Source organism: Lissotriton helveticus, chromosome 6 (assembly GCF_964261635.1).
Source record: "Lissotriton helveticus chromosome 6, aLisHel1.1, whole genome shotgun sequence".
In the NCBI taxonomy this organism is placed as follows: Eukaryota; Metazoa; Chordata; class Amphibia; order Caudata; family Salamandridae; genus Lissotriton; species Lissotriton helveticus.
This window is the reverse complement of record NC_136067.1, coordinates 500,698,927-500,725,735: the sequence shown is the minus strand read 5'-3', so window position 1 is coordinate 500,725,735 and position 26,809 is coordinate 500,698,927. Positions and strand designations below refer to the sequence as shown.

The 26,809-nt window shown below is 43.0% G+C and overlaps 1 protein-coding gene across 11 annotated transcripts in view; it reads right to left on the bottom strand.

Moving 5' to 3' along the window:
* MLIP (muscular LMNA interacting protein) overlaps positions 1-26,809 on the bottom strand; it is a 1,868,253-nt gene that overhangs the window by 848,577 nt on the left and 992,867 nt on the right. For all 11 annotated transcript variants that reach the window (XM_078647952.1, XM_078647955.1, XM_078647953.1 and 8 more), the window contains one exon: positions 25,244-25,375. In XM_078647952.1, the coding sequence (XP_078504078.1) occupies positions 25,244-25,375 (132 nt within the window). The remainder of the gene's footprint in view (positions 1-25,243; positions 25,376-26,809) is intronic.

Here is a 26,809-nt window from a genome sequence, read left to right as displayed (position 1 = left end):
ATGGGGCTTACAAGTACATCTTGGTGGCAGTGGAATCCTGCTCTCAATTCCCATGGGTCTGGCCACAGTGGTTGACTGATTCCCGAACTGTTATAAAAGATCTGCTGGTCTTTATCAGAACATACGCAGTTGACCACAGTTGACACATTCCATTTTGACCGCAGTCTGGCGTTTGCCTCAAGGGCTTTCAAATATGCAATGGGAAATTTGGGTATGACCCTGCAGTATTCCCCCCTGTACCATCCTGAGGGAAATTCAGCCATGGAGACAAAAAAGCAGAACCTAAAGCAGTCTTTAACAGCAAAGATATTAGGATCAGGTTGCAGTTGTGTTCACCACCTGTTTGGTTCCAGAGGGTATTGAACAATATGCCTAGAAAATCCCTATGCAATCGGTCTCCCAAGTTGGGGTAAAAATGTGTGTGCCAGATCTAGACATTTCCAGCACAGTGGCAGTTGAATCACAATTTGATATAAACAAACACTTGGCTGTTTTACAGGAAGAGAATGGTTTCTCAGATGAACAAAGCAACATCAAGGTAAAACACACCACCACTGTCGAAGTGAAGGTAGTGAAGGTCTGGTCAGGGAGAAAATAATAGACAAAAAAGAATGTGGGCCATCCTGCATCCTAATCCTGTACCTGTCCTGGCCTGGCCATTGAAAGTACCAGAACTGTACTCTTTCCGTCCCTTGCTGCCTGCAGAAACAAGAGATGTGTCTTCATTGATTTGTTCAAGCCACATTATGTCGCCGATTCACAACAGTAGGCCACATGAGCTCCTGGGTAGTTGCCTGTCTCCTTTTACCATCATACAAGACATTCCAATGGAAGTTTTAATCACTGATGAAGCCTCCTCTACCCAGCGGGGATAGAAGTAACTAACAATGAAGTATCATCCTAACAAACAATGTACATGAGAGACTATAGGAAATAAGAAGCTGCTTATATTTGGCGCCTCACCTGCAGAAGAATGAAGAAAAGTATAGATAAAACAGTTTTTAACTTTCATAATGTCGCAATATTCTTGTATCATCTTATTTTAGCTCTTCGACTAAACCTCAGATCCATCTCCCCCCCACTCAGCACATTGAGACACTCATGGGTGAGTAGTTGTGCTTTACAAGATTACTGATTGATTGACTGATTGATAGTAGAAATGTCATTTTGAAACCAACTAACTAAATTCTCCCTATTTGTCAGTGTCTTATGTTTCACTTCAGTGGGAACTGTAGTTAATTCAACTCTTGGGGGCATGAATACCACCAGAGTTAGAAAGCACAACAAGCCAACTAAAACTATTAGCATTATTAAAAAAATGAACTAATACTTTTACAGCATTAGCTGCACTTCATTTTCTATTAAGACAAAAAAAAAAATTATCGTGAATCCCAAAAAAATACAATACATAACAGAAAATGTATTTGAACCAATATTATTTTTTTCTAATTTTTTTCAAATCAATAAACAAACAATTTAAAAAGTATATCTTTTTCTTCAAAAGTTCATTTCATTTCATGCTCTCAGAAACTTTCTTTCTTCTGTTATTTCAATAGCAAATTTCACTTTAATATAAACTCTTGAAACTTTTCAACGTGCATAGCTGCCAAGGTTTCAGATTGCTATGTATGCGGGGTCTTGCCGCGGTTTTGGTGCTGGGCTCAGCAGGCTGCATTAGCAGCTGAGACCCCACGATTGCCTCAACTCTCTGACAGTCACGTGGCTGCCGCCTGCACAACTAACTTCTGTGCACAGTCCCTGTGCAGGTAATTTACATCCATCGCAAAAACTGCCTGAACCCATGTCATGCTGGTCAAAACTGTTAGCCTTAAATAGACAGTCAGTGCCTCGCGTGGATCGTGGGAGGCTCCGCTTTGCCTTATCATATCTTCTGCCAAGTCGCGCCTCACTGTAATCAGTCAGTGATTGACTTCCGAGGCAAAAACAACAGTGGGCGCCTGCTTAAAGTTTTGTTTTTCCAAGCGCCCAACACTGCTGCTAGCGTCAAGTGTTGCCTGGCCTCCATCTGAGGTAGGCGATCGAGTGTGTCATTCTGGGACCTTCGATGCACCATGATTCTTTACTACTGGTTCCTGTACACAATCTGCAGTGTAGGGCTGCATGTCCTTCATATAAAATGTAGACAATACATGCAGCAAAGAATTACCAATCATTTCATGACCTCAAGCTGCTTATGGTGTCTCCTAAAACCGCAGCACACACACCTGGTTTCCGTCTGGTACAGCACCACTCTACACTAACCTGTGTCTGGTACTTGTAGTGCTCTTGCCTCAGCTAGGGTTGTCTCCTTTCCACCAGCAAAATACTGGTCAGTTGTTGTTTTAAGAGTCTGAAAGTCCTGTGTATCATACGAAATAGGATCCTGTTTTCTCGCTTAGATTTCTCTTTATCATCTGTTTGCTTAATTGTTGGAGAAAAAACATTTACCACCTCCATCATATCCTCCGAACAACATTTCTATTGCCGGATCACTGACATTATATCGACCACAAAAATATCGAGATACAAAAATATCGAGGAGAAAATACCGAGGGACAAAATATCGACTGCCTATCTTCAAACAGGTAAGTACTAAAATATCGACTCCAAAATATCGAGTTACAAAAATATAGACTGTCAAAATATCCATTTTTTTAAATGTCTTTAAATTAAATTAAAACTAATATAATAATAAATATATTTAATATAAACTTAGTAAAAATTATTAAATAAATGTAATATTAATAAATAATTAATATAAATAAAAAAAATATCACAAAAATAATACATATATATATATATATATAAAAACATAATATTAAATAAACATATATAATATTTTTACCGTAGCATAGCAAAATGGTTAAAATGTATTGTTACAACTCTAGTGAGTTCAACTGTAGCAAAAGCGCTGGATAGCGTAGGGGTAAAGATTACTATTCCCACTCCAGTGGGTGCAACAGTAGGGAAAGCGCTGGATAGCGTAGGGGTTAAAATTACTATTCCCACTCCAGTGGGTGCAACAGTAGGGAAAGCGCTGGATACCGTAGGGGTACAGATTACTATTCCCACTCCAGTGGGTGCAACAGTAGGGAAAACGCTGGATTGCGTACGGTTTAAAATTACTATCCCCACTCCAGTGGGTGCAACAGTAGAGAAAGCACTGGATAGCGTAGGGGTAAAAATTACTATTCCCACTCCAGTGGGTGCAACAGTAGGGAAAGCGCTGGATAGCGTAGGGGTTAAAATTACTATCCCCACTCCAGTGGGAGCAACAGTAGGGAAAGCGCTGGATAGCGTAGGGGTTAAAATTACTATTCCCACTCCAGTGGGTGCAACAGTAGGGAAACCGCTGGATAGCGTAGGGGTAAAGATTACTATTCCCACTCCAGTGGGTGCAACAGTAGGGAAAGCGCTGGATAGCGTAGGGGTTAAAATTACTATCCCCACTCCAGTGGGTGCAACAGTAGGGAAAGCGCAGAATAGCGTAGGGGTTAAAATTACTATTCCCACTCCAGTGGGTGCAACAGTAGAGAAAGCGCTGGATAGCATAGGGATTAAATTTACTATTCCCACTCCAGTGGTTGCAACAGTAGGAAAACGATGGATAGCATAGGGGTAAAAATTACTATTCCCACTCCAGTAAGTGCAACAGTAGCAAAAGGAAAAAAATTCATAAATAAATATAATTAATACAAATATTATTACCAATTAAATTTAATTTTCAATACCAATTACTTTTATTTACCAATTACATTTTATTTAATGGACAATTATTAATTAATTAACAATTTTAATTAATTAACATAATTAATTAATTATTATTAAATTACTTACCACCCTATCCCCGTATAAACTCACAACCCACTACAGAAATTAATTTACTAAATATTAATTATTAATCAATTAAATATTTATAATTAATTACCAATTATATTTTAATTAATTACCAATTAATAATTAATTAACAATTATTATTAATGTACATAATTAATTAATTAAAATTAAATTACTTCCCACCCTATCCCCCTATAAACCCACAACCCGCTACAAAAAATAATTTAGTAGAAAATAATGATTTATCAATTATTCAATTATAATTATTTACCAATTACATTTTAATTATTTACCAATTAATAATTATTTAACAATTATAATTATGTTACATATTTAATTAATTATATTTAAATTACTTCCCACCCTATTCCCCTATAAACCCACAACCCGCTACAGAAAATATTGAATGAAAAATTATTTATTTATCAATTAATCAATTATTATTAATTACCAATTATATTTTAATTAATTAACAATTAATAATTAATTAACAATTACTATTATATTACAGATTTAAATAATTATATTTAAATTACTTCCCACCCGCTACAGATTTATATTACACAATTATTACAAATTATTAAAAACGTACCTTATTTTCGATATTTTTGTTGTCTATATTCTATCTAGTCGATATTATGTCTAGTCTATATTTTTGATTCGATATTTTGGCTATTAATATCGATAGTAATCAATATTTTTGTAGTCTATATTATGTCTGGTCGATATTTTGTCTAGTCTATATTTTTACCTCGATATTATGTCCAGTCGATATTTTTGCATCGATATTATGTCTGTTTACCTCTATTGCCGATCCCATGTGTTTTCTAATCACTGCTTAAATGAGCCCTGCACTTGCTTTTTCGGCTTATTTCTTTCCTTCTCTGTCTCCATTCAATCTCATTCTTTTACTGTTTCAAAATGTGTGGGTCTAGGTAACAGCTTTCTATTATTCAATCAATCAATCAATTAGGGGTTTATAAAGCACGCTACTCACCCATGAGGGTCTCAAGGCTCTAGGTCTTTGCATCCATGAGTTTCTCGAGCGCAATCCCTGTGTAGTTCCTGTGACCAGAAGGGTTTTTCTCCTCATCTGCTCCAATTGTTCATAGTTTGTCTCAGGAAATCTAGCTTTCTAATATTAAACGACCTTCTAAAGGAAATTACCGATTTTTTCAATCAGGAGTGATATTTATGCCATTCAGAAATCTTGGTACATGTATAGAACCCAATATCCGTCATCATTTCTAATGCAGTTGTTCCTTTGGCAGGTAGTTTCTGACCTTCAGTAAAAAGTACGCCAGAAACTTGAGGCTTTTTTGACACAAAACCCATTATGATTGCTCAAAATGATCAAGAAATCACACAAAAAAAACTAGCAAACAACAACCAATCTTAGCGCGGCTCTGTCAAAGCTCAACCTATCATAGCATGACTTTATTAACAAACAACTAATGACAGCTCAGCATTGTAGTGACCGCTCACCAATCCCAGTGTGGCTCCCTGGTAGACTAACCGAGCTACTAATCCATAAATGAGAAACAACTTGCAAAGCCATTCTTGCTCAATTTACACCAAATAAACCTTTTCTGCTTAGCTTAAATAGGAAAGAAATGATCAAATTAAGGTAAGACAAATCTCCCAATCAAAAGACACAAGAGGAAAAAGAACAGCACTGTTCACTGAACCATTTTAAATCACAATACACCCGAGGCGGACTACCGTCCAATGGTAATCTACCCTTGCTAATTCAGCTATTCCAATTACTTTAGGAGCTAAGTTCATTATACTGTATTGAACATGCTACATTGAAAAGGAAAATGTGTGTATTCTGAAACCCTCATCTGTGTTCATGCAATGCTTGGCACTGCACACTACCTTATGCAAACAAGTAATTTACAAAAACTTGAGTTCTTGGATTTCGATGAATCAGATAACCAAACCAACTGATAACATCTTTTTTGTCCAAAACAAGGATCACAAATAGGAATATTACAGCAAAACAACAGTTATCAAACCACTAATTAGCCCAAAATCAATATTGCATATGTTCTTTGGAAAGGATTCTTCCTTCTGGTCTCCCAAGTGGTGGCCATCGGAACGTGTCTCTCTTTCTACCCCAGACACCAGAGTCAAGAATCTTGGAGTGGTAATTGACAACTAATTGAATTTTGAGGGCCATGTCAACTCATTCACATCTCAATCTTTTTTACTATAAAACTTCTTAGGAAAACCTTTCCTTTTATCCTGAGGGATGTACAGAAAAAAGCGACTGTCTCCCTCATTTTCTCTAGAGTTGATTATTGTAATGCCCTTTTCATGAACATTAAAAAGAAATGCCTTAACAAATTGCAAATTCCGCAAAATGCAGCTGCGAGGCTACTCCTGGGCCTTCCCAAATGAAAATCTGCTTCCACTTCCTTCACTCTTTTGCATTGACTTCCCATAAAAAGACGTATTGAGTATAAAGGCCCTCTGCATTGCCTTTAGAGCATTCCATGGTAAAGAGCCAACCAACTTTAGGGTAAGTTTCAAGTGGTACATTCCCTCCAGAACACTGATTGCAGCCACTGTCTTCAACTTCATTGTTCCCAAATTCAAACATATTCAATGAGGAGGACGGGTTTTGTGAGCAACACCTCAAGACTTTAGAATACCCCATCTCTGGTCCTGAAAAAAGAAACCGGCCTAGTATCCTTCAGGAAGGGTCTTAAAACTTGGCTGTTTAAACAGTAAATTACTCTACAGACATCCAATCTTACTCAGCTAGTTAACTTGGCTTGAGCTTAGCGCCTAGACACTCTCAGTTATTAGCAAACTTTAAAAATTGTATTTTCATTTCATTTCCTAACCAAACATTTCATATACAACATAATAATCCATCTAGAAAACTCAAACTTTGACACACTCAATGGACACCTCAGAGACACACTCAACTTACAAAACCATTCCACCCTATTTATACTTTCATTCCAAATCATTCAATAACAACACTTCAAGTCAGACCTCTCAGCAAAATCTGGGAACTCCACCGAAAAATATACTATCTCCCCAGACTGGTCGTAAAAGTAAAAGTAAACCTAAAAAGTGTCTCTTAGCAAAAGAAGGTACTCTTTAATATGCAAACATCCTCTGTTACCAGGATGTGTGTGAGCAAAACCATACCTCACAATCTTGACACCACAAAATGTTACCTCATTTAGTTCTCCCACAGTTTGCTGGATCAAAGACCCTGTTAACCCTCAATTTTGTGATGCAATGTGTCTCTGCAATAAGACCGCTCCCCAAATATCAAATTAGCAGAGTAAAACAGCCTAATAAGTTTAGGTGTAAATTCAATAGTTGAGTTCTACTTCAATAGAAAGTTAACAGGGTTCATTACAAAAACTCAAAATTAGTGGTACAGAGTTAATGCCATAACGGGTCTCAGGTGCAAAGTTACAAAGAGTATGTAAAACGAGTAAATATTTTAAGTCCCAATGGGCAGCAAAATCAGAAAGAATTTGGGCAGCATCCTTAGTTGCTCACTGCTTTTTTCCATTCTTTTTAGTATGTACAATCATAACATTGGGACCCTACAGAAAAACACTTTTTAAGAGAAGGCAGAAATGCTCTAAAAAAATTAATCTTACACTTTTCATTTTTATTTACACATCCCATCTATCTTTAAGGAAAACAGGTTACATTTAAAAATAATGCTTTATTTAAAAATAATTATAGACATGGTAGTCCTATTCTTCCTAACAGGTCACAAACTACAATTTACCTAATAAATATTTGTGAAATAGGGTCATTTGCGACCGGCCAGGAATCTCTATTTTAAATTGAACGTTTTCATACAATTGAAATTGCGATTTCCAAATGACGATTTAGTAAAAATCGCTCTTTTGAAATCGCAATTGCCAATGTTAATACATCTGGCCTTGGACACATACATCATTCTTCTCAAGCCTCTCAGAGCTCTCATAAATGCCAATATTCTGAAGTAAGGGTGAAGACTCAGAAGGTTTGAGCTCCTGTTGATCGCCCACAAGGACTGCCAACACAAGTCTCTAGCGGGACCTGCTCTACACACTGACAGCGACCAACTGCGACATCTGCCTATACGAGGCTTCAGCGAGACCTGCACTCTGTGCCAACAGTAATAGTCTGCTTAGACCGCAACACAAAGCTCCAGTGATTGCTACAGCTTGATACAGGACCTGCTCCTCGCTCCTCCAATGATGACCTTTCAGCCCCCGCCAATGTGAACAGAAGCTCTCCACTTGAACTCAAGAAGACAGCTCTCTAGCAGAAAGAACCTGGTCTCTTTATCAGAATTGCACTTCATTACAGTCAGCCTGAACTTGTTACTTTATCCCAGTCCAGTGTGACCAGATAACCACAAGGGGCAATTTGTGCTGTTTAGCGCTATTTTAACCTAAAACTTTAAAAAAGCATATCTCTTGTTCTACTGATTGGATGTTTTGTAGATTTATGTTATTTTATGTATTTAAATTCATTCTGCTGTTCTGAATTGGTTTGGGATTTTTCTTTTTTCTTGTATTTTCACCTTATTACTGTTTGAGTGTTGCATAAATGCTTTACACATTGACTCTAGGTTAAATAGGACGGCTTTTTTTGCCAGAGGGTTAAGCACAGGTTTATTATGCGACTTTTGTAGGTCACCCTGACAATTATTATGTTTATTATTTTAGTGGAGCTTCCACTCCTCTAAACTAATAACCCAATTTCTTACATGTAACCAATGCTTTCCATTTATTATGAATTTGGCTACAAAGTGGTGTTTGAGGACCAGCACGTAAAATGAGTTGGTCTAGTTTAATTAACGCGCTCAGCACAGCCGAACACATGCATTTCCAGATCCACAGAGACCCTAACTCCATCCTCAGAGGCACCCTCGTCTACCGACCCCCCGGACCGCGCCCCCAGTTCTGAACTTTCACCTTGAGAACAACAACAACAACAACAACAACAACTCCACAACCCTGATCGATAACCTCGCAACCTCAGACTGAAGCAACTTGTCACAACGCCCATCCACTCTGCCGGCCACACGCTCGACCCCGTCTTCTCCTCAAGCCCGCACGTCTCCGTCTGCCACACTACCGAACTTCTCTGGACCAACCACCGCTGCATCCACTTCGCCTTCCAGAAGCCCACCACACACCACCGCACCCAACAGATCCTCAACCGCTGCGGTAGCAAAATCACCGAAGACCAATTACACGCAAACCTCGCTCTCAGCCCACCCACCGAACTCCCCAACACCGACAACGCTGCCCACAGCCTCATAAGCTGGATCGAGGACTGCGCCAACACCCTCGCCCCGCTGAAGAAACCCCCCCACAGAGACACCAGCAAGAGGGCCAGCTGGTTCACCCCAGAACTCATAGCCTCCAGGTAAGCCTGCCGGGAACTATAGAAGAAATGGCACAGTGAACAAACTCCAGACAGCCACGCAGCACCACCACCTCATCAGGGCCGCCAAGAGGTCCTCCTCAAAGACCGCCTCAACAACAACTCACACAATAGCAAGGAGCTCTTCAACATCGTGAAGGAATTTTACAACCCCAGCTCCAACACCAACGACATCCCGCCGTCGCAAGCCCTGGGCGACTCCCTCGCAACCGTATTCCACCGCAAGATAGCAGACATCCATGACAGCTTCAACACCCAGACAGCCCCAACAGACAGTAATACAACAGACCCTCCGCACACCATTGGCCACATCCCCTTGCTAGCCTGAACCAGCGTGAGCGTCGATGACACCATCAAGACCATGAGCACAATCCACTCTGGCTCTCTCCGTCAGACCCATTCCCGCACCACGTCTTCAACAGAGCAAGCAGCTCCATCACACCCCACCTGCGCAAAGTCATCAATCTCTCTCTCGAGACCGCGACCTTCCCAGAGATCTGGAAACACGCCGAGATCAACGCCCTACTCAAAAAACCTAAGCCAGACCCAAGAGACCTCAAGAACTTCCGGGCCATCTCTCTGGTCCCCTTACAGGCCAAGGTCATCGAGAAAACCCGTCAACAGACAGCTAACCCAATACCTCTAAGAAAACAGAATCCTAGACCCTTCCCAGTCAGGGTTCTGCAGCAACCACAGCACCGAGACTGCCCTCACTGCCACCACCGATGACAAAAGGACCCTGTTGGACAACGAAGAGACCGCAGCACTCATCCTTCTAGACCTCTTTGCCGCCTTCGACATCGTCTGCCACCGCACACTACTCGCATGCCTCCAAGCCGCAGGGATCCGAGACAAGCCTCTGGATTGGGCCACCTCCTTCCTCTCCTGCAGAACCCAGAGCGTCTGCTTCCCCCATTCCATTCCAAAGCCTCCGAGATTATCTGCGGCGTACCCGAGGGATCCTCCCTCAGCCCGACGCTGTTCAACATTTACTCCTACACCGACGACACTCAGCTGATCCTCTCCCTCACCAAGGACCCCATCACTGCCATAGCCAACCTCCACGAAGGAATGAAGGCTGTCGCCGTCTGGATGAAGACCAGCCGTCTGAAGCTGAACTCGGACAAGACGGAGGTCCTCATTCTCGGCTCCAACTCTTCAGCCTGGGACTACTCCTGGTGACCAACGGCACTGGGGGCAGCCCTGACACCCACCGACCACGCACGCAACCTGGGAATCATCCTTGACTCAATGCTTTAAATGACCAAGCTAGTCAACGCCGTCTCCTCCTCCTGCTTCAACACCCTCCGCATGCTCCACAAGATCTACAGATGGATCTCGACAGATACAAGAAGAACAATCACCCAGGCCCTCGTCAGCAGCAGACTCGACTACGGAAACGCCCTCTACGCGGGAGCCCCGACCAAGCTCATCAAACGACTACAACGCATCCAAAACGCCTCGGCACGACTGATCCTCAACGTACCACGCCACGGTCACATCACCGCCCACCTGAGAAACCTGCACTGGCTCCCCGTCAACAAGAGGATAACCTTCAAGCTCCTCACTCACGCACACAAGGCACTCCACAAGACCAGCCCAGCCTACCTCAACAGACGGCTCTCCTCTCCTTCTACATCCCGAACCGCCTGCTACGTTCCACCGACCTCTTAATTGCCACAGTCCCGCGCATCTGAACAACAACCACCAGTGGGAGATCCTTCTTCCACCTCGCCGCCAAGACATGGAACACCCTTCCACTGAGCCTACGACAGACCCAAGACCTGCTGACCTTCAGGAGGATACTCAAAACCTGGCTGTTCGATCAGTAGCGCCCCCCCTCCCCAGCGTTTTGAGACTCTTGCGGGTATGTAGTGCGCTTTACAAATGATTGAGTGATTGATTTTAATTTGATTGTGTATGCCATTTCTAACTTATCACAACTAGGGATAACATCTGTATACACCAAGGAACAGAAACAAATGAGGCCTCAGAACACAACACATTCCTTTCTTTTCCAATACTTGTGTAAGCTGCAACATGCAACTATCAACATCATCATGACTATACCACTGATTGCACACATACAAAGCCTCACAAGACATAGAAGTGCTGAAATCAGTAAGGCAATGATGAACCATAAAAGAGTAGAGTAACTTTCTACTTTACTTTAGGCGTGCTCAGGGGAAATGTATCCTTTGAACAAAATGTCTAAGTAAATAGATGATTTGTCTATATAGGTAATTCAATTAACATAATGCGTGTCCTGTGATATAACATTTTGAGATAAATAGCGGATACATCATAAATAACCATGCTGATCAATAAGAGAACTTACATTTTATTTTTAGTGTTTCAAACAGTGAATGCTGTTTCTAAAGAGATAATTCTAGTAGCAAGGGTCCCTTAACAAAGTTAGATTTCATTTCAAAATAATCCTCATGGTTACAGTAATAAGTTCCATGAACAGTTCTGATGAACAGAATCTAAAGTTTTTATTTTGAACACTTTAATTCAACCAAAAGAATGTAGGAATTACCCCTCTTTTTCTCTTTTTCCCTTCTTTTTCTTTCAGGTGGTTCATATTTGCACCAAATTCTTTACAGGCACAAATGTATGATGTTATTACAGATTGTTGTAAAAATCGGGGGACTCATTTATGAAGGCCTTGCGCCACTGATACGTCACTTTTTCCCATTTTAAAAGAGACGCACCGGCGGCGCAAGACCTTCATAAATAAGGCCCCTGGTGTTTAATGTAACACACCAATCAGCATTTTTCCAGGCAACTGACCATCAGTCCTTATAATGATCCCAAAATCTCTGGGGATCGAAATGCCATTGACACTCACTCTAACACTTTAAAACTATGTTTGGAATCATTTTCGTTCTGGGTGCAGCAGTGTTTTGCTTTTTGTAATAAGTGACCCGAGTGTTATATATAAATATTAGTCACTGTCATTTTGCCTGTACGGGTTCATATTTCTTGTTTTGTCAATTTTGTACACCTGTTTTTTGTTCTTTGAAATTACTCTGGCGGAGGTAATTATTGCATTGTTTTGGTTGAATATATATGTTGTAAATTAAAACTTCAGATTCTGTTCATCAGAACTTTTCATGGAATTTATAACTTTATCCACGAGGATAACTTTTAAAAGAAATCTAACTTTGGTAAGGGACCCTTGCTCCTACAATTACTTCAGTACCCTTGGTCCCTACAGATCCCAGGGTTTCCCTGGTCTCCTGACACTAGTTGCTTAAGTGATGGCACCTTATCCTCCCTCAGGGACAACTTAAGAACCACAGTGTTTCAGCAATTTGAACTTCTTACACTTGGCAGAAACTTTTAATAGATGACCCAATTCAGGAAGGGGCTTCCAGGGCAGCCCACCCAAATGGAAGAGCAACCAAATGACCAGGGTTCGGAGTGATCAGATACCGGGACTCAAAGGATAGTATCCGGTTGTACCGTACCTTCTGAAAAAGGATTCCGCTTGTCCTAGGAGAGTGCATGGACTCTAACAGCTGGGTTCTCAGAGCCGGGGCTGGTTATCGGGCAAGGGGCTATTCGAGGAGGGGGGTTGGCCTCACGGAGCTCTGACCCTGGGCCCGGTCAGAGCTCCTGAGTCCAGACAAGCAGGGACTAGCTGCCTGGTCAGCAGTGACTCATCCCATGCACTTTGCAACACGGCAAGTCAGGGAGCAGAGTCCAGGGCTGAGGGCTTCAACCCATGGCCCCACTAAGAGCTTCTTATCCCAGGCAAGTAGGGAACACAGAGGGCAATGGAACAGAGACCATAGCTGGGGTAATCCAGCCCAGACCTGCAAGGGCTCTGGCCCATGGCCCAATGAGAGCTTCTGAACATAACAGAAGAGACCTTCCCGGGCCTGTGTGACAGGGCACATTGTGAAACAGCATTCCAGATAGTTGAGCACAGGGTCTGGGGCATCCACCCATAGATAGCCTAAACTCTGACCCAGGGCCTTGTCAGACTTTCTTATCCCAGGCAAGCAGGGGAGGTCTCGCCAGGTCATGGGTCCCTCTTATGAGCTCCAAGTGACACAGCGGGCCATTGAACAGAGCCCAGGAACTGGGGGCTTCCACCCTCGGGACCAGTCAGAGCGTTTTGTATTCCCAATCCAGCAGGGAAGGCCTCTCCGGGTCTACGGGTCCCATCTCTGGCACTTTGAGACAAGGGGGGTTAAAGAACAGACCCCAGGTTTGGGATCTTCTGCCCCAGGTCCCACTGACGCTCTGATCCAGGACCTAGTCAGAGTTATGTATCCTGGGCAAGCAGGGGAGGCCTATCGAGGCCTGTGGGTCCCCATGTGGAGCAGTTTGAGACACGGTAGGTCAGGTGCAGGGAAACCAGGGTTGGGGTTTTCCACCAAACAACAAACATACCAAATTGGTGTCAGTGATAATCCAGAAGATAAGGGTGTATCTGAAACGTCAGAGCATGAGCTCTGGCGCAAGTGTGCCCGCTATTGGAGCTAAGACCTCAGATGCCTCTCTCATGGGGAAGTCATCCTTAATGGAAGAGGAAACCTCACACACGTATTAGTGTCATGCTTCATCATAGGAATCCTCTCCCCAACCTGTTAAGACAATGCCACCTGGGCGGACGTAACCTCCTTGAAGAATGATAGTTAGGAGGGAGTTCTTACATAAAACTTACTGGACAACTCCGTCGAACTGGGGATCCAGATGAAAACTGTTAAAAATACCTTAGAGTTCCCAGGGGAACACTTTATTCATGGGACCCTAGGTAAGATTAAAAACAAAAAAACATTTGGTCTTGGAGTGCTATGTCTCACACCCAAATTCTTTCCAACATGTTTCTGCCCACTATTATTAGCCTAAGCCATCTGGGGCATTCGTCAGGGCAATGGATCCCTCCGGGTTTTTTTTTAAACTACCTATACAAGGTTGAAATTAGTGCTAATTACATAGAGGTGTGGTGGATTCCTAGTTAAGTCCTACCATAATTATGTGCCTGTGGTTGGAACACTTGCTCTTATTACCATCTGGTCAGGTTGCTACCATCCTCAAGTTCACAGAGAGGGTGGGGTCCTTTCTAGTCAAACATTCATCAAAAGGTACCTCACGGCCATTGTACCTCGCTTGCTTCCACTCTGTGCTGAAATGGGGTTTTCCCCTCCATGGCCTATCAGGGCACGGTCAGAGCTATTGAACCTGAACAAGCAGATGAGACCTCTCAGGGCCTGTGGGGCACCATCCCGTAGCAATTTGCAACATGGTGGGACAGTGAAGGAGGGTCAGGGTCTGGGCGTCTATGTCCCATGGCCAGCTGAAAGACTGACCCATAACCTGGTCAGAGCTTCTTATGCTTGGCCAGCAGAGAAGGCTTCTAGGGGCCTGCGGGTTCCCATCTTGTACACTTTGAGAGACGGTCCTCAACCTGGGCCCATCAAAGCACTACCAATTCTTGTAATCCATGCTCACCAGATGACAGAGGAGGACATTCGAGAGAGTGTATCTGGCCTTCTGGAGTCCTGACTGGGCTTCAAACTTCAAAGGAGCCCTGACTCGGACTTCCAGGGCAGCTTGAAATTCTGAAAAATGAGTCATGTGAAGAAAATGATGTGTTCTTAATATTTATTTTAAGGACAAAATTGTCACCAGTGATGTTGGCACATTTTGAAGGACCCATTTACGCATGGTAAAGGACCCCTAATCTGATTTACGCTCAGGCCTAATACATGTTTACATGCTTTTGTATGCATTTGCATTAGTGTTTAAATGGGTGTCAGTGAGTATATGGGTGTGTTTTTCAGGGTCTATTTTTTGTAGGTTGGGATTGAGAAAGTAGGGGTATGACACTGTAGTCATTCTTGATAAACGTCTGGCTGTCACTATCATAAATGTAGGCATTTGACATAATATTCTGGCTATACCTGACATAACAGTGGCCCAACTTTGATTAACAATGGTCATTTTTGGCAATATTCCGACTATTTATGCTATGAAATTGTTCTGTCCTTGACATGAAGTGTGTGCTCCCGATGACATGCAGACTATCCTTTGCATAATATCGGGCCATGCTTGATATGATATAGGCAAGTATAATGGTATTCTCTCTTTCCCTGGCAACAACTAGGGCCCAAACATTTCATATAATGACATTTTTAGGTCGAGCCCTGAGACAGCGTGCAAGCGCTGCTCTGGGCTTGATCTGTGGTAGTTCACTACGTGAGAGAAGCCCCACCCACCCCACCCATCTTTTTCATAGGCTAGTGTTTTTGTCCTTCCTAAATGCTGCCTTCCAACTGGTTTATTGGCTTGTTAGTCCCTCCTTATGACGACCATATCGTCATTTGTATCCTTCCATGGCTACTGGCCCCTACACTTCGAGTGTTGCAAGGTATGTGGTATTTCGATTGTGAGCACTATTTTCTTCAATGTGGTTCTCTTACTGCCCGTGCCTTCTCCCCTCTCCTGCAGTCCATGCCTTCTTGCCCCCGCAATCCTGTTGTTCATGCCTCTCGCCCCCCTGTTTCCCGCTTGCCCGCACTCCGGTTTGCAATGCAATACGTCTCACGTAAATGTGAGTCCTATTGCATTGCAAATACTTGCTTTAGACTGTGATAATGAGGTTCTCTCTACTCCCCCCTCCCTTCCCCCGCCTTCACTCCTGTGGTCCGTACCTTCTCACGCCTTTCTCCCCCTCCCCCATCCCGCACTACCATTGTCCGTGCCTTCTCCCTCCCCCGCCAGCCCTCCCGTTGTCCGTGTCTTCTCCATACCCTGCCTGCAAAATTGTTGAAAAATAAAAGAAATGAGCAGAGGTAAGTACGGATGTGGGTTATACAGCACCAACCCCTACATCTGTTTCACAGCCTAATCTGCTGCCATGAACCCGGAGGAGCAAGCAGTGACATGGCTCATATCTTTAGGAGTCTTGCACTCCCCAAAAAGACCATTTGCGACCCAGAGGAATTCCTAAATTCGTCACTCAGAAACGGAGTAGTGCTGTCTGTGCAAGCTTGTCAATAGATTGCTTCAAGGATCGGCGGAAAAGGTAAACAAATGGCAAAGCACAAGTTTTTCTCTTAACATGGCTGCGCGGGTCATATAGGGCGGGGGTCGACTGTCCCTGGGCACCTCGGTCAGACCAAGGTGGACGCTGTTCTAAGTAAATTAACTGTATCCTTCTAGTTAAGAAATGAGTGGCTAGGTAGGAATCGAGGACACAAGAGGGCGTTTTCTCAGTGCTCATTTTTTTATATATTCTTGCCGCGATTTTAATATAATTGAAGTCAGGCTAGGTGCAGAATTAATCAGTTTTCTCAATAGCAATGCTAGCTAGTTTGCTGATTATTGTGTTTATCTGTATTCGCGTGAATGCAGCTTCGCCGAACACCGTGTCTAAATTGCTGTCCTATTCGCTCCATGCTCTTCCTTTTTTTTCACTTCTCCGAGCCTCAGTGCAGAGTTTCTGCGGCCTCTTGTTCCAAGCGGGAAACGGCCACTACAATGCGGCCGTTTCCACGAAAACCTTAACCACGCATGCATTACAACGCATGCGTGGTAACAACGAGAGGCTTTACCACGCATATCTTTACTACGAAATACGTAGTAAAGGTATGTGTGGTAAATGAAAAAAAAGGGGGGTTTGGGAGGTCTCCCCCCAAAAACGAAAAAAACGAGGGATAAAAAAACCTAACCTGAAGTGACGAACATCAAGCAATCAGCGTCGTTAAGGAGGAAACGGAATTAAACTTCCGCTTCCTCTTTAGGACGTACGGCCGACGTAACCAAGAAGATGGACGTAACAAAAAAGATGGACAGGAGACGAGTAAAAAAGGTAAGGGGAAATGATTTTTTTTTTAACAAAATAAAGGTTAATGGCAGGGGTAAATAAAAGGAGTAGAGGCTGGGGACGTGAAAGGGGACAGGTGTAACCTTTAACAAGAATATGCCATCACCATGCATAAATTAACAACGAAAAACGTTGTTAATCTATGCGTGGTAAAGGAATATTAGTGGTAAAGGTTATGCGTAGAAAACGAATTCCGTTGTAACGCATGCGTGGTAAATGTAAATGTGGGTGTACTTGTAAAGCGCACTGCGACTCCATGGAGTATCCTGACGCTGAAGACCGCTGGGGAACCCGTCCTGGTTTTCCCTGTGAGATGGTCCCTTTCTCGGTATCTCCAAGGTGAAACCAGGCATCCCCGGCGTCTGAGGCAAGCTTAATGCCCAGAGTTGCCGAGTGTGTTCCCTGGTTAGAGTAGGCACCGAGGCGAGAATTATCGAGTCCGTTTTGACCCTGGTCCACGACCCTGCCGCGTCGGGAATTGAACCCTGGTCCCGGGCCGTTCTCTGCTTACGGTCTGCCGCCTCTAACCAGTGAGCCACACCACTCCACAAAGGCATGCCTTGCAACTGAATTCGTTGTAACGACATATAACCGTTCCAAGCATGTTCACAGCAGAATGTATGGCGAAGAACATGCATGAAAGGATACGCTACAGCCCCGATCATACCGTCCAGTTCGAACATCACATTTGATTTAAGAACCATATAGTACATCTTGTAAGATTTTCTCCTTTGGTATTCCAATAAAGTTTATTTGAATTGAGCATTATCAGTTCAGCATGGTGCACCAATCTTGCAAGCATAGAACAGTGACATATATGCTACTACTAACGAAACACCTTGAGGTGCTTGTCAACAAAAATTCAGGTGGGGGGGAGTACCATATGAAACACGAAAACATCTTGCATAGGCAATTTAGCTAATTTCAACACGGATGATGATGAGTCGCTTTCAGTGTCTACAGGTCTGCCTGTCATTTCGTAACGTGAGACGCTTTTACTGTTGGTTGTCCTCGGTAACAGCTGCCTGGTGAAGATCGGCCTCTGTTTGTCCACCTCTGTGTTCCTTTCTAGTCTTATCCTGGGCTGTTAGTAAGCGTGAGGGATGCAGGTAGTGCTGGTGGCAGCAGGTTGTTGAGTGTCGGTTGCCGCCTTGTATGTGCCCTATTGATGCGGGCAAGTTCGGGACAACAGTGTGATAGGTTGAGGGCTGTTCAAGTATGGGTTTGGAAGGAAACCTGCATTTCAGGGCAGCAAGGGCTGGATTTGGTACCAAGTGCTTCTCTGATAATAAATATAGGGGCAGATTTACGTTAACTGGCGCATCCCCAGGCATGTGCCAGTTAATGTGCGCCACAGTGCGCCACAGCTCCGCCACCCATGGTGCGCCGCATTTACAATGCGGCGAACCGTGGTGCAAGGCAGGGAAGATGCGTGACGCATCTTTCGGGGTACGGGCGGCGCATTGCTGGAGTCATGTCGCAAGTGCGACATAACTCCTGCAATGCACAGGGGCCACCCCTACATTGCATGGTGCATCACCCTTACGCCTGCTTCAAGCAGGCGTAAGGAATTGACGTAGAAAGTGACTCAGTGAAATCTTGCAGATTTCACTGAGTCACTTTCCAGGGGCGTTCCTGCGACGGAACGCCCCCCCCCCCTGCGCCGGAACGCCTACATGAAACCTGACGCAGGTTTCATGTGGCGCTGGGCCTTACACCGTGACGCATCTCCATAGATGCGTCACGTTGTAAATGCCTCGTAGGGATGCGCCACGTTTACGCCGCCTTGCGTGACGCAACAGCGGCATAAACGTGGCGCAAGGGCCTCATAAATCTTCCCCATAATCCGACACTGTACAGCGTTCTGTGACTGGTTTGGTGACGCACTTGTTGAAGAAATGGCCAGAAACTATTATTGTGCCAAGTTGATCCGTTTAAAGTTAAAACCTTCAGTTTATCATGGTTTTTTTGCTGCGAACATGCTGTGCATTTTGAGACTTGTATTTTGTGTTTATCATTATAAGAATAGAGTAAAAAATACCAGATTGAAATCTGCATTTGGTTAATGGTGTCATGCATGACAAGAATTCACGTGTTTGCTGTGAACAGTACAGTTTACTTCCAGGTCTGCCACAGTATCAAGTAGTATTAATCCTTAGCAGCAACACAAGAAGTCTACATTGCCGTAACACAAGAGGAAATCTGTTGACGTCGCTGCCCCGCACTCCAGCCTTACGCGCTGAGGTGGTGTGAAAAATGCAGGCTTAACAAGTGCAAGAGACACACAGTCTGACTAAATGCAAGCAAAAGTGCGAGTTTTGAAAATATTGTGATGTAACAGATCCTCTGGTCTAGATACAGCTATTGCTGTGAAGATTGGGATGTTTAATCAACGCTAAACATTTTTGAGCGCTCTGCAATATTGACAAAGTGACAGTTTTCCTAAAACTAATCCCAAGGTCACACCTAAAGTACCACTGAATTTAATTTGAACTAACCTGTAATCCTAAAGACATTTCTTCAAAATCAAACACATACTGCAGAAAGAGCTCTAGATTGGCTAGACCTCAGGAAATGCCTCAAGTTCTATATTGATAGAACTAAACACGCAAGACTATCCTATCATCTTCTATTGCCCTTCACTAGTTCACCTAAAAGCTTCCCAGTCACAAAACAAGGAATATCTGGAAGCGTGGCGGCAACTATAGCTTCGTGTAACATTAAAGCAGGAAAACCTTTTACCACACAGTTAAGGCCATCTTACAAGGAGCACAGTGACTTCATCAGCACTCTACATGGAAGTGCCATTATATATTTCCACTTTTTGCTAGATATCTGACGTGTTAAGACTTCTGGGCTAATTTCATATTTACTTGGAAAACACCACAGCGGCATGCTTGTATTTTAATAATGGCCCTGACCGCTAGTTAGCGCAAAGCCCACCTGCTCAAACAAGTTTTATATCAAATGTGAGGAAGCCTAACTGAATTTAAAGGACTTATTTTTCATATAAAACCTTACATTCATGTAGGTCTTGAGCATAAGCTCAAATGGATTTTAAGGAAGGAATGTGTGGCAGCAGAGGCCAGTTTCTCAGACTGCCTTCTGACTGGTAAATGTTATCTCATTTATCTTCTTTGATTTTTGAGTCTCTGTAGATTATGCTCTTGGTGCATCGGAAGAAAGATTGCTGAATTGGCACTTGCAGTCACCTACTATCTATAAACACATGTTGTTAAATGTTCCTTTATTTCTGTCTATCCTACTCTTTAATTTACCCCAATAAACCCTTTTAGTTCTTGTCCTTTTCCATAATCTAATGCTCAGTGTCTTATTTTGGTTATCACCAAAATCTTGGGCCAATTAATCTTGGGCCTATGGGCAATATCACTACACTATACAACAAGCATTTGCAATGCAATAGGTCTCGCATTTACACGAGTTTAAGCTATTGGCATTGTAAATGAGAAGGACTTTAATTTATGTTTTAACCCCTTCGATGCTCATGATGGAATGTTTCCGTCATGAGCATCGGTGCCCCTGTGCTCATGACGGAACAATTCCGTCTTGAGGACAGGGGCAGGAAGTCCCTCTGCTGCAGACAGCAAAGGGATTTACTTCTCTCCCCCAAAGCCTCAGTAGCTGGGGAAGAGCTTCCGCAGCTCCCGAGGCCCCCTCCCTGGTTTCTCTGCAATGACGATCAACGCGCATGTCGCGCTGTTGTCATTGCACAGAAACCAAAACTAAAATGAGCCTTTAGGCTCATTTCAGTTTCACTTTCTATGTGCTCAGTGGGCTATCTCAGCCCCCCGGGCATGTAGAAAGACAGGAGAGGTATTATTGGAAAGGGGAAAATCTCCCCTTTCCAATGGTATTCATTTCCAGGCTGGTCAGGAGGAAATATGTGGATCCACGTAGATTCCAGAACTTTCCCACACAGAAATTTGAGAAAAAGGGATTTTATTCAGTTACATTTGAGGTTTGCAGGGGATTCTGGGTAGGAAAACTTTGGGGGACCCAAGCAAGCCATACATCGCTGGACTTCTCTGAGTGTCTAGTTTTTAGAAATGTGTGGGTTTGGTAGGTTTCCCTAGATGGCTTCCAAGCCAGAGGACAAAAACACTCATGGGACCCCCCTTGCAAAACCAGGTTGTTTTGTGATAGGTAATTTTGATGTCGCCTCAATTGGTTTTGGGCCCTTGCCTGTCTCGGGCACTAGTCCTACCCACACAAGTGAGGCACCATTTTTCTCGGAAGACTTCGGGAAATGCGGGGTGAGTGGAAATTTGTCGATCCACGCAGATTCCAGAACTTTTCCCCACAGAAATCTGAGGAAAATGTGTTTTTTGACAATCATTTCGGTTTGCAAGGGATTCTGGGTAACAGAACCTGGTAAGAGGCAGTCAAGACACCCCATCCTGTATTCCCCTGAGTGTCTAGTTTAAAAAAATGTATAGCTTTGCTAGGTTTCCCTAGGTGCCAGCAGAGCTAGGGTTAAAAAACTACAGCTAGGCACTTTGCCGAAAAAGGAAAATTTTTCACTGTGAAATGATGCTGTGTCCACGTTGCATTTTGCGCAGTTTCCTGTCGCGGGCACTAGGCCTACCAACACAAGTGGGGTACTGGTTTTCTCAGACGACTTTGGGGAACATGTTGTGAGTGGAAATTTGTGGATCCACACAGATTCCAGAACTTTCCACCACAGAAATGTGAGGAAAATTTGTTTTTTTTAAACAATTGTTTAGATTTGCAAGGGATTCTGGGAAATAGAACCTGGTGAGAGGCAGTCAAGTCACCCCATCCTGTATTCCCCAGGGTGTCTAGTTTTAAAAATGTTATAGGTTTTCTAGGTTTCCCTAGGTGCCGGCAGAGCTAGGGTTCCAAAACTACAGCTAGGTACTTTGCCAAAAAAGGGTAATTTTTCACTGTGAAATTGTGGTGTGTTCACGTTGCGTTTTGCACCATTTCCTGTCGCGGCCTCTAGGCCTTCCCACACAAGTGAGGTACCATTTTTCAAAGAAGACTTTGGGGAACGCAGGGGGGTGGAAATTTGTAGATCCACGCAGATTCCAGAACTTTCCACCATAGAAATGTGAGGAAAATTTGATTTTTTTGGATAATTTGTTAGGTGTGCAAGGGATTCTGCGTAACAGAACCGGGTGTGAGCCCGTCAAGTCACCCTATCCTGGATTTCCCTGGGTGTCTAGTTTTACAAAATGTATAGGTTTGCTAGCTTTCCCTAGGTGCCGGCAGAGCTAGAATTCCAAAACAACAGCTAGGTACTTTGCCAAAAAAGTGTAATTTTTCACTGTGAAATTGTGGTGTGTCCACGTTGCGTTTTGCATCGTTTCCTGTCGTGGCCACTAGGCCTACCCACACAAGTGAGGTACCTTTTTTCTCGGAAGACTTTGGGGAATGCAGGTTGGGTGTAAAAAAACAGACGCTTTCATGTGTAGCCCTTTTTTCACATTTTTCCCAAAAAAAACAACATTTAGCTGTATTTTGGCTAATTTCTGGGTCCCTTCCAGAGGATTCCACAAACCCTGGGTACCTTTAGAATCCCCGTGATGTTTGAAAAAATAGTCATAATTTTGGCCTGGATACCTTATGTGGTCAAAAAGTTACAGGGGCCTAAATGCGCACTACCCCAAATAGCCCCCAAAAAATCTTAGCACACAGGGAAGACCTAGCAGCGAAGGGGTTAAAAACCAAAACCTAAATAAAAGGCATCGTCATTTACAATGCCAATAGCTCAAACTCACTTAAATGTGAGACCTAGTACATTGCAAATGATTGTTATCAATGTTCTGGCAGTATCTGGCATAGTAGTATCCCATATGTGGCTCCTTGTGTAACGTCTATACAACAATATGGCTATCCTTGCTTAATAGTGACCAGTTGTTAATATATTGTGGAGGTTCTTAACATAATTAAAGGTGTCAGTTGCATACTAGTGGTCAAATCCCTGAAAAATTTTGTGTTGTATGATATAATTGAGGCTCTCCATTGTATAGTGGTGGGACGGGCAAAACTTTGTGAGCTTTCTCAACATAAGTCTGGCTATCGACTGTATAACATCAGTAAAAATCACTGCCATTTATGGGCAACACTGGTATTTCCAGTTGATATTAAATGGGACTGAAAATAAAAATCTATCCATGTGGGGCAGTCATGCAAGGCAGCATTTGGTTAAAATGATAAGTGGAAATAAAGAGGTCAAACATGCATGCACCGAAAATAAAACTGGCATTGTGGAAAGAAAATACAGGTTGTCATTCATGGAAATAACAGACTTCAGCTCTTAGGAATTGATCTTATTTATCCCAAATGAACATGCTGTCTTTTCATGATGAAATGTCCTCTGCCTCCCCCTCCAGTCAGGCTGTCCCCTTTAGCCTCGCATCACCTCTTTTCCCCATAGTTGCCTTCTGGTTTCTCATGGCAGGAACCACCTCACAACCCAGCTGTCCCTTCTGAATTTTCACGAAACATCGTTCCGGAGGAAATCCAGGCAAAATTGGATGAAGTCCAAGAAACCTCATTAAGGGAGACGCTCTTGAATTTACCCAACTACTCAGGTGCACATCCCTAGTTATATCATTAGTTTGGAGGGATGTCATCATGCATGTTGATCAAGTGTTATGTGATGTTTTCAATATTGCCGTCTTGAACCTGAACAAGTTATATTCCCTCTGCTTTGTGATCCTGTAAACTCAGTGTCACTGAACAATAATGCTGGGTGTGTATTTGTGTTGCTCTGCTTTGTACAGACTGTGAGGTTTCAATAGATCTGATGCATCCCCTTCTCCTTCAAAGCACATTCACATAAATAACACATGACTGATCACTTGCCTTGGAGATGCAGGGGAAACATAAACCGAAATAAGAAGGTATATACGATTTGAAACATTTTGGATCGTGTGGAATTGCATAATCAACTCTCCATAGTTTATGTACTGAAGAATTGTCTGTTTTACCACAATTCTTGCAAATGATCATGAGGAAGACAAACCCCCAACACACTATGGTGGGAAAGGTCTGTCAGGAATACTAAAAAAAAGCATTTGCAATGCAATCAGTCTCGCCTTTGGGACATTATATGTATTTAGCTATGCAGCACATTAGCCTGGGTGCTGAAATATCTACTGTTTTTTAACATGGAGGGAAAGTAAGCACCAAACTGCGTGACACGCCACGTATGGAAACACACAATGAGAGAAATATTGCCTTTCTGCGGGAAATGGTATAGTCCAAAGCTCTGTTTTTCATATAAAATCAGGGCCTTCTGAGGTCATATCACTGAAAATAAAAGATTTGAAAAAAGTATTAAAGTCTATGGGTACTCGTGGAAGACCATTTCTATGGACTGAATCTAGAGAATGCTAAAGTGATTCTGGTATTTTACTGACCTCTGCTGGTCGTTTTCTATCAAGACAGTTAAATAGAGGCAGTTGAACAGAAAAAAAGTCCCTAAGCAGAAGCAGACAAGTCCTAGGGCTGATCTCCAGAGCCCACAAAGTACATACACATATATGTATATACCAAAGTACATAAGTATGTACTAAAGTATATACAAGAGGTCTCAAATGCTCAACCTAAAAAGTGAGGATTATTTCACTATGGATACTTTCTAGTCAATGTAAATTCACCATTATGCTCAGTTGCTGAGTCAAATTAGAGGCAAGTATTTATTAATCGCCACTTTCACATCAGGTGCCACTTTACATTCTCTGCCTAAATGTGTGCTATTTGTGGCAGATCCAGTTTTATAGGATCGGTTTTAGTTTGTGAATTTAGGGCAATTACAAAATTAGCAACTTCACACCACATTTATCGATATATAAGTGAGCATTTCCGACAGCGTAGCCACAGCTGACCCCATCGAAATCCTTTAACCTGAAGTCCAGTCTTCCACTGGGCCCCGGGTCATAGAGACCGTCCCACTGTCGTCTTAGGGTGAGTGAGCAATAATTGAATGTACCAACTTAGGACAGCCACCCCAGCCAATCTTCACACAGAACATTAAAGCAATACCTGAGTCGTGTTTTATCAGCATTCGAAAGTAGGATACTCTTTTGTCATAAACATATACAACAATATTAGAAGTGAAACACAGAATACCTGACAAACTTGCTGTCTTACCGGTTTTGGCTCCTTTGAAACTTTCAAAATGGACTTAGGGGTCTCTGCAACTTGGGAATGGGCTGGAAGCCTTCCCACTGATGGCACAAATGTGAATGTCAAAGGGTTTATTCGATATTCATCCGATGAAGCCTAAAACACAAGCATACACTGATATGATACGAAATAAAGAAAAGAAAACGGGCAACGTACACATACATAATGATATCATAATCGAGTCATTGCGTTTCTTGCGCTAATTTACATAATGTAATAGTAGTTTCCGCGCCATTGGCCAAAAATGGTGCTTCCTTCCAACTAAAAAAGGTAATTTTTCAGACGTTTTCGTAATTTGCGAAGAAGCTGCTGTCTTACCTCGTGTTAAGACACAGTATCACTTGGTAACATATTTAAAGCATTTTTATTGTAGCAAAGAAGGGCAGAGTGGATGTGCTTTTTTTTATTTGCATCACAAGTTAATTTTTCATTACAAGTTCCATTCCTACCCACATTCTTTCATCCTGGTTTCGTAATATCTTCCCACTCAGCTAAACACCTGCCAATGATTCTTAGCAGCAACATTCATCTAATAACCACCAGTTCAGTTACAGCAGTCACAGAACTCTTACTCAGTATTTGAAAGATGAGTCCTCGGGTTCCATTTTACAGTCTAGACCCTAATCAATGCACTGCCTCTGTGTAAAACGGACTACAACAACAGCGAAGCATTTCCTTCCCTGCCTGAAAAGGGTAATTAAATGTATGAGATGCACCCTTTTGCTCTCCTCCTTGCCCTCCTGAGGCTCATACTCCTCCCTTTACTGAAAGCAGCATATTTACTTTGCCATAACCAGGGCGCAGTAACTAATTGCGTTCCATGGCATTCAAGTTGATTTATGAAAACCCCCCTTTGTACTTCACTAAAAGCCTTATTATAACATTGAAAGAAACGTGAGGTCACCCGACTGTAACCCACCCACCACCCAGCGTCCCTCTGCACCACATGAATTTCTAGTCCTTCAGCTTAGGAGGATTCTTTCCCTGGATGTACCGTCATGAGCACATGGGAGCAAGCTCTGCTGGTCTCCCCTCCCATAACTTCGTTTTCATCATAGACAAATACCAAAAAAGTGCTCCTACGTATCTCGTCTGGTCAAAGCACGCCTCGATCTGCGGATCGGGAAGGACCCCAATGATGAAGCATGCCACCAAGGGCAACCCTAGTGGTTGAGGGATCTCTAAGGAAAACAGTGTTTTTCTCATTGTGGAGGGTATGTCCATCGCTATTCTTTCCTACTTTACTGGGTTACTTGTTTTGCTAAAATTATACTGTATTAATATTGATCTCCTTTGGAATGTTGCATGGAAATAGAAAAATGTAACAGATGACACTATGATGTATACCTCGGATAAATTGTATTGTATTGTAATTGCATTTACATAGCGCTTGGGGGGAGGGAGGGCGCACCAACAATGGTTAGTGGGATGTCATATTTAAAACCAGTTTTTTATATAGCGCTTCAGACTGGCAGGGACGGACTGGGCGTAGCTGGCACCAGGCGTTTCCCCGGTGGGCCGCCAGGGTAG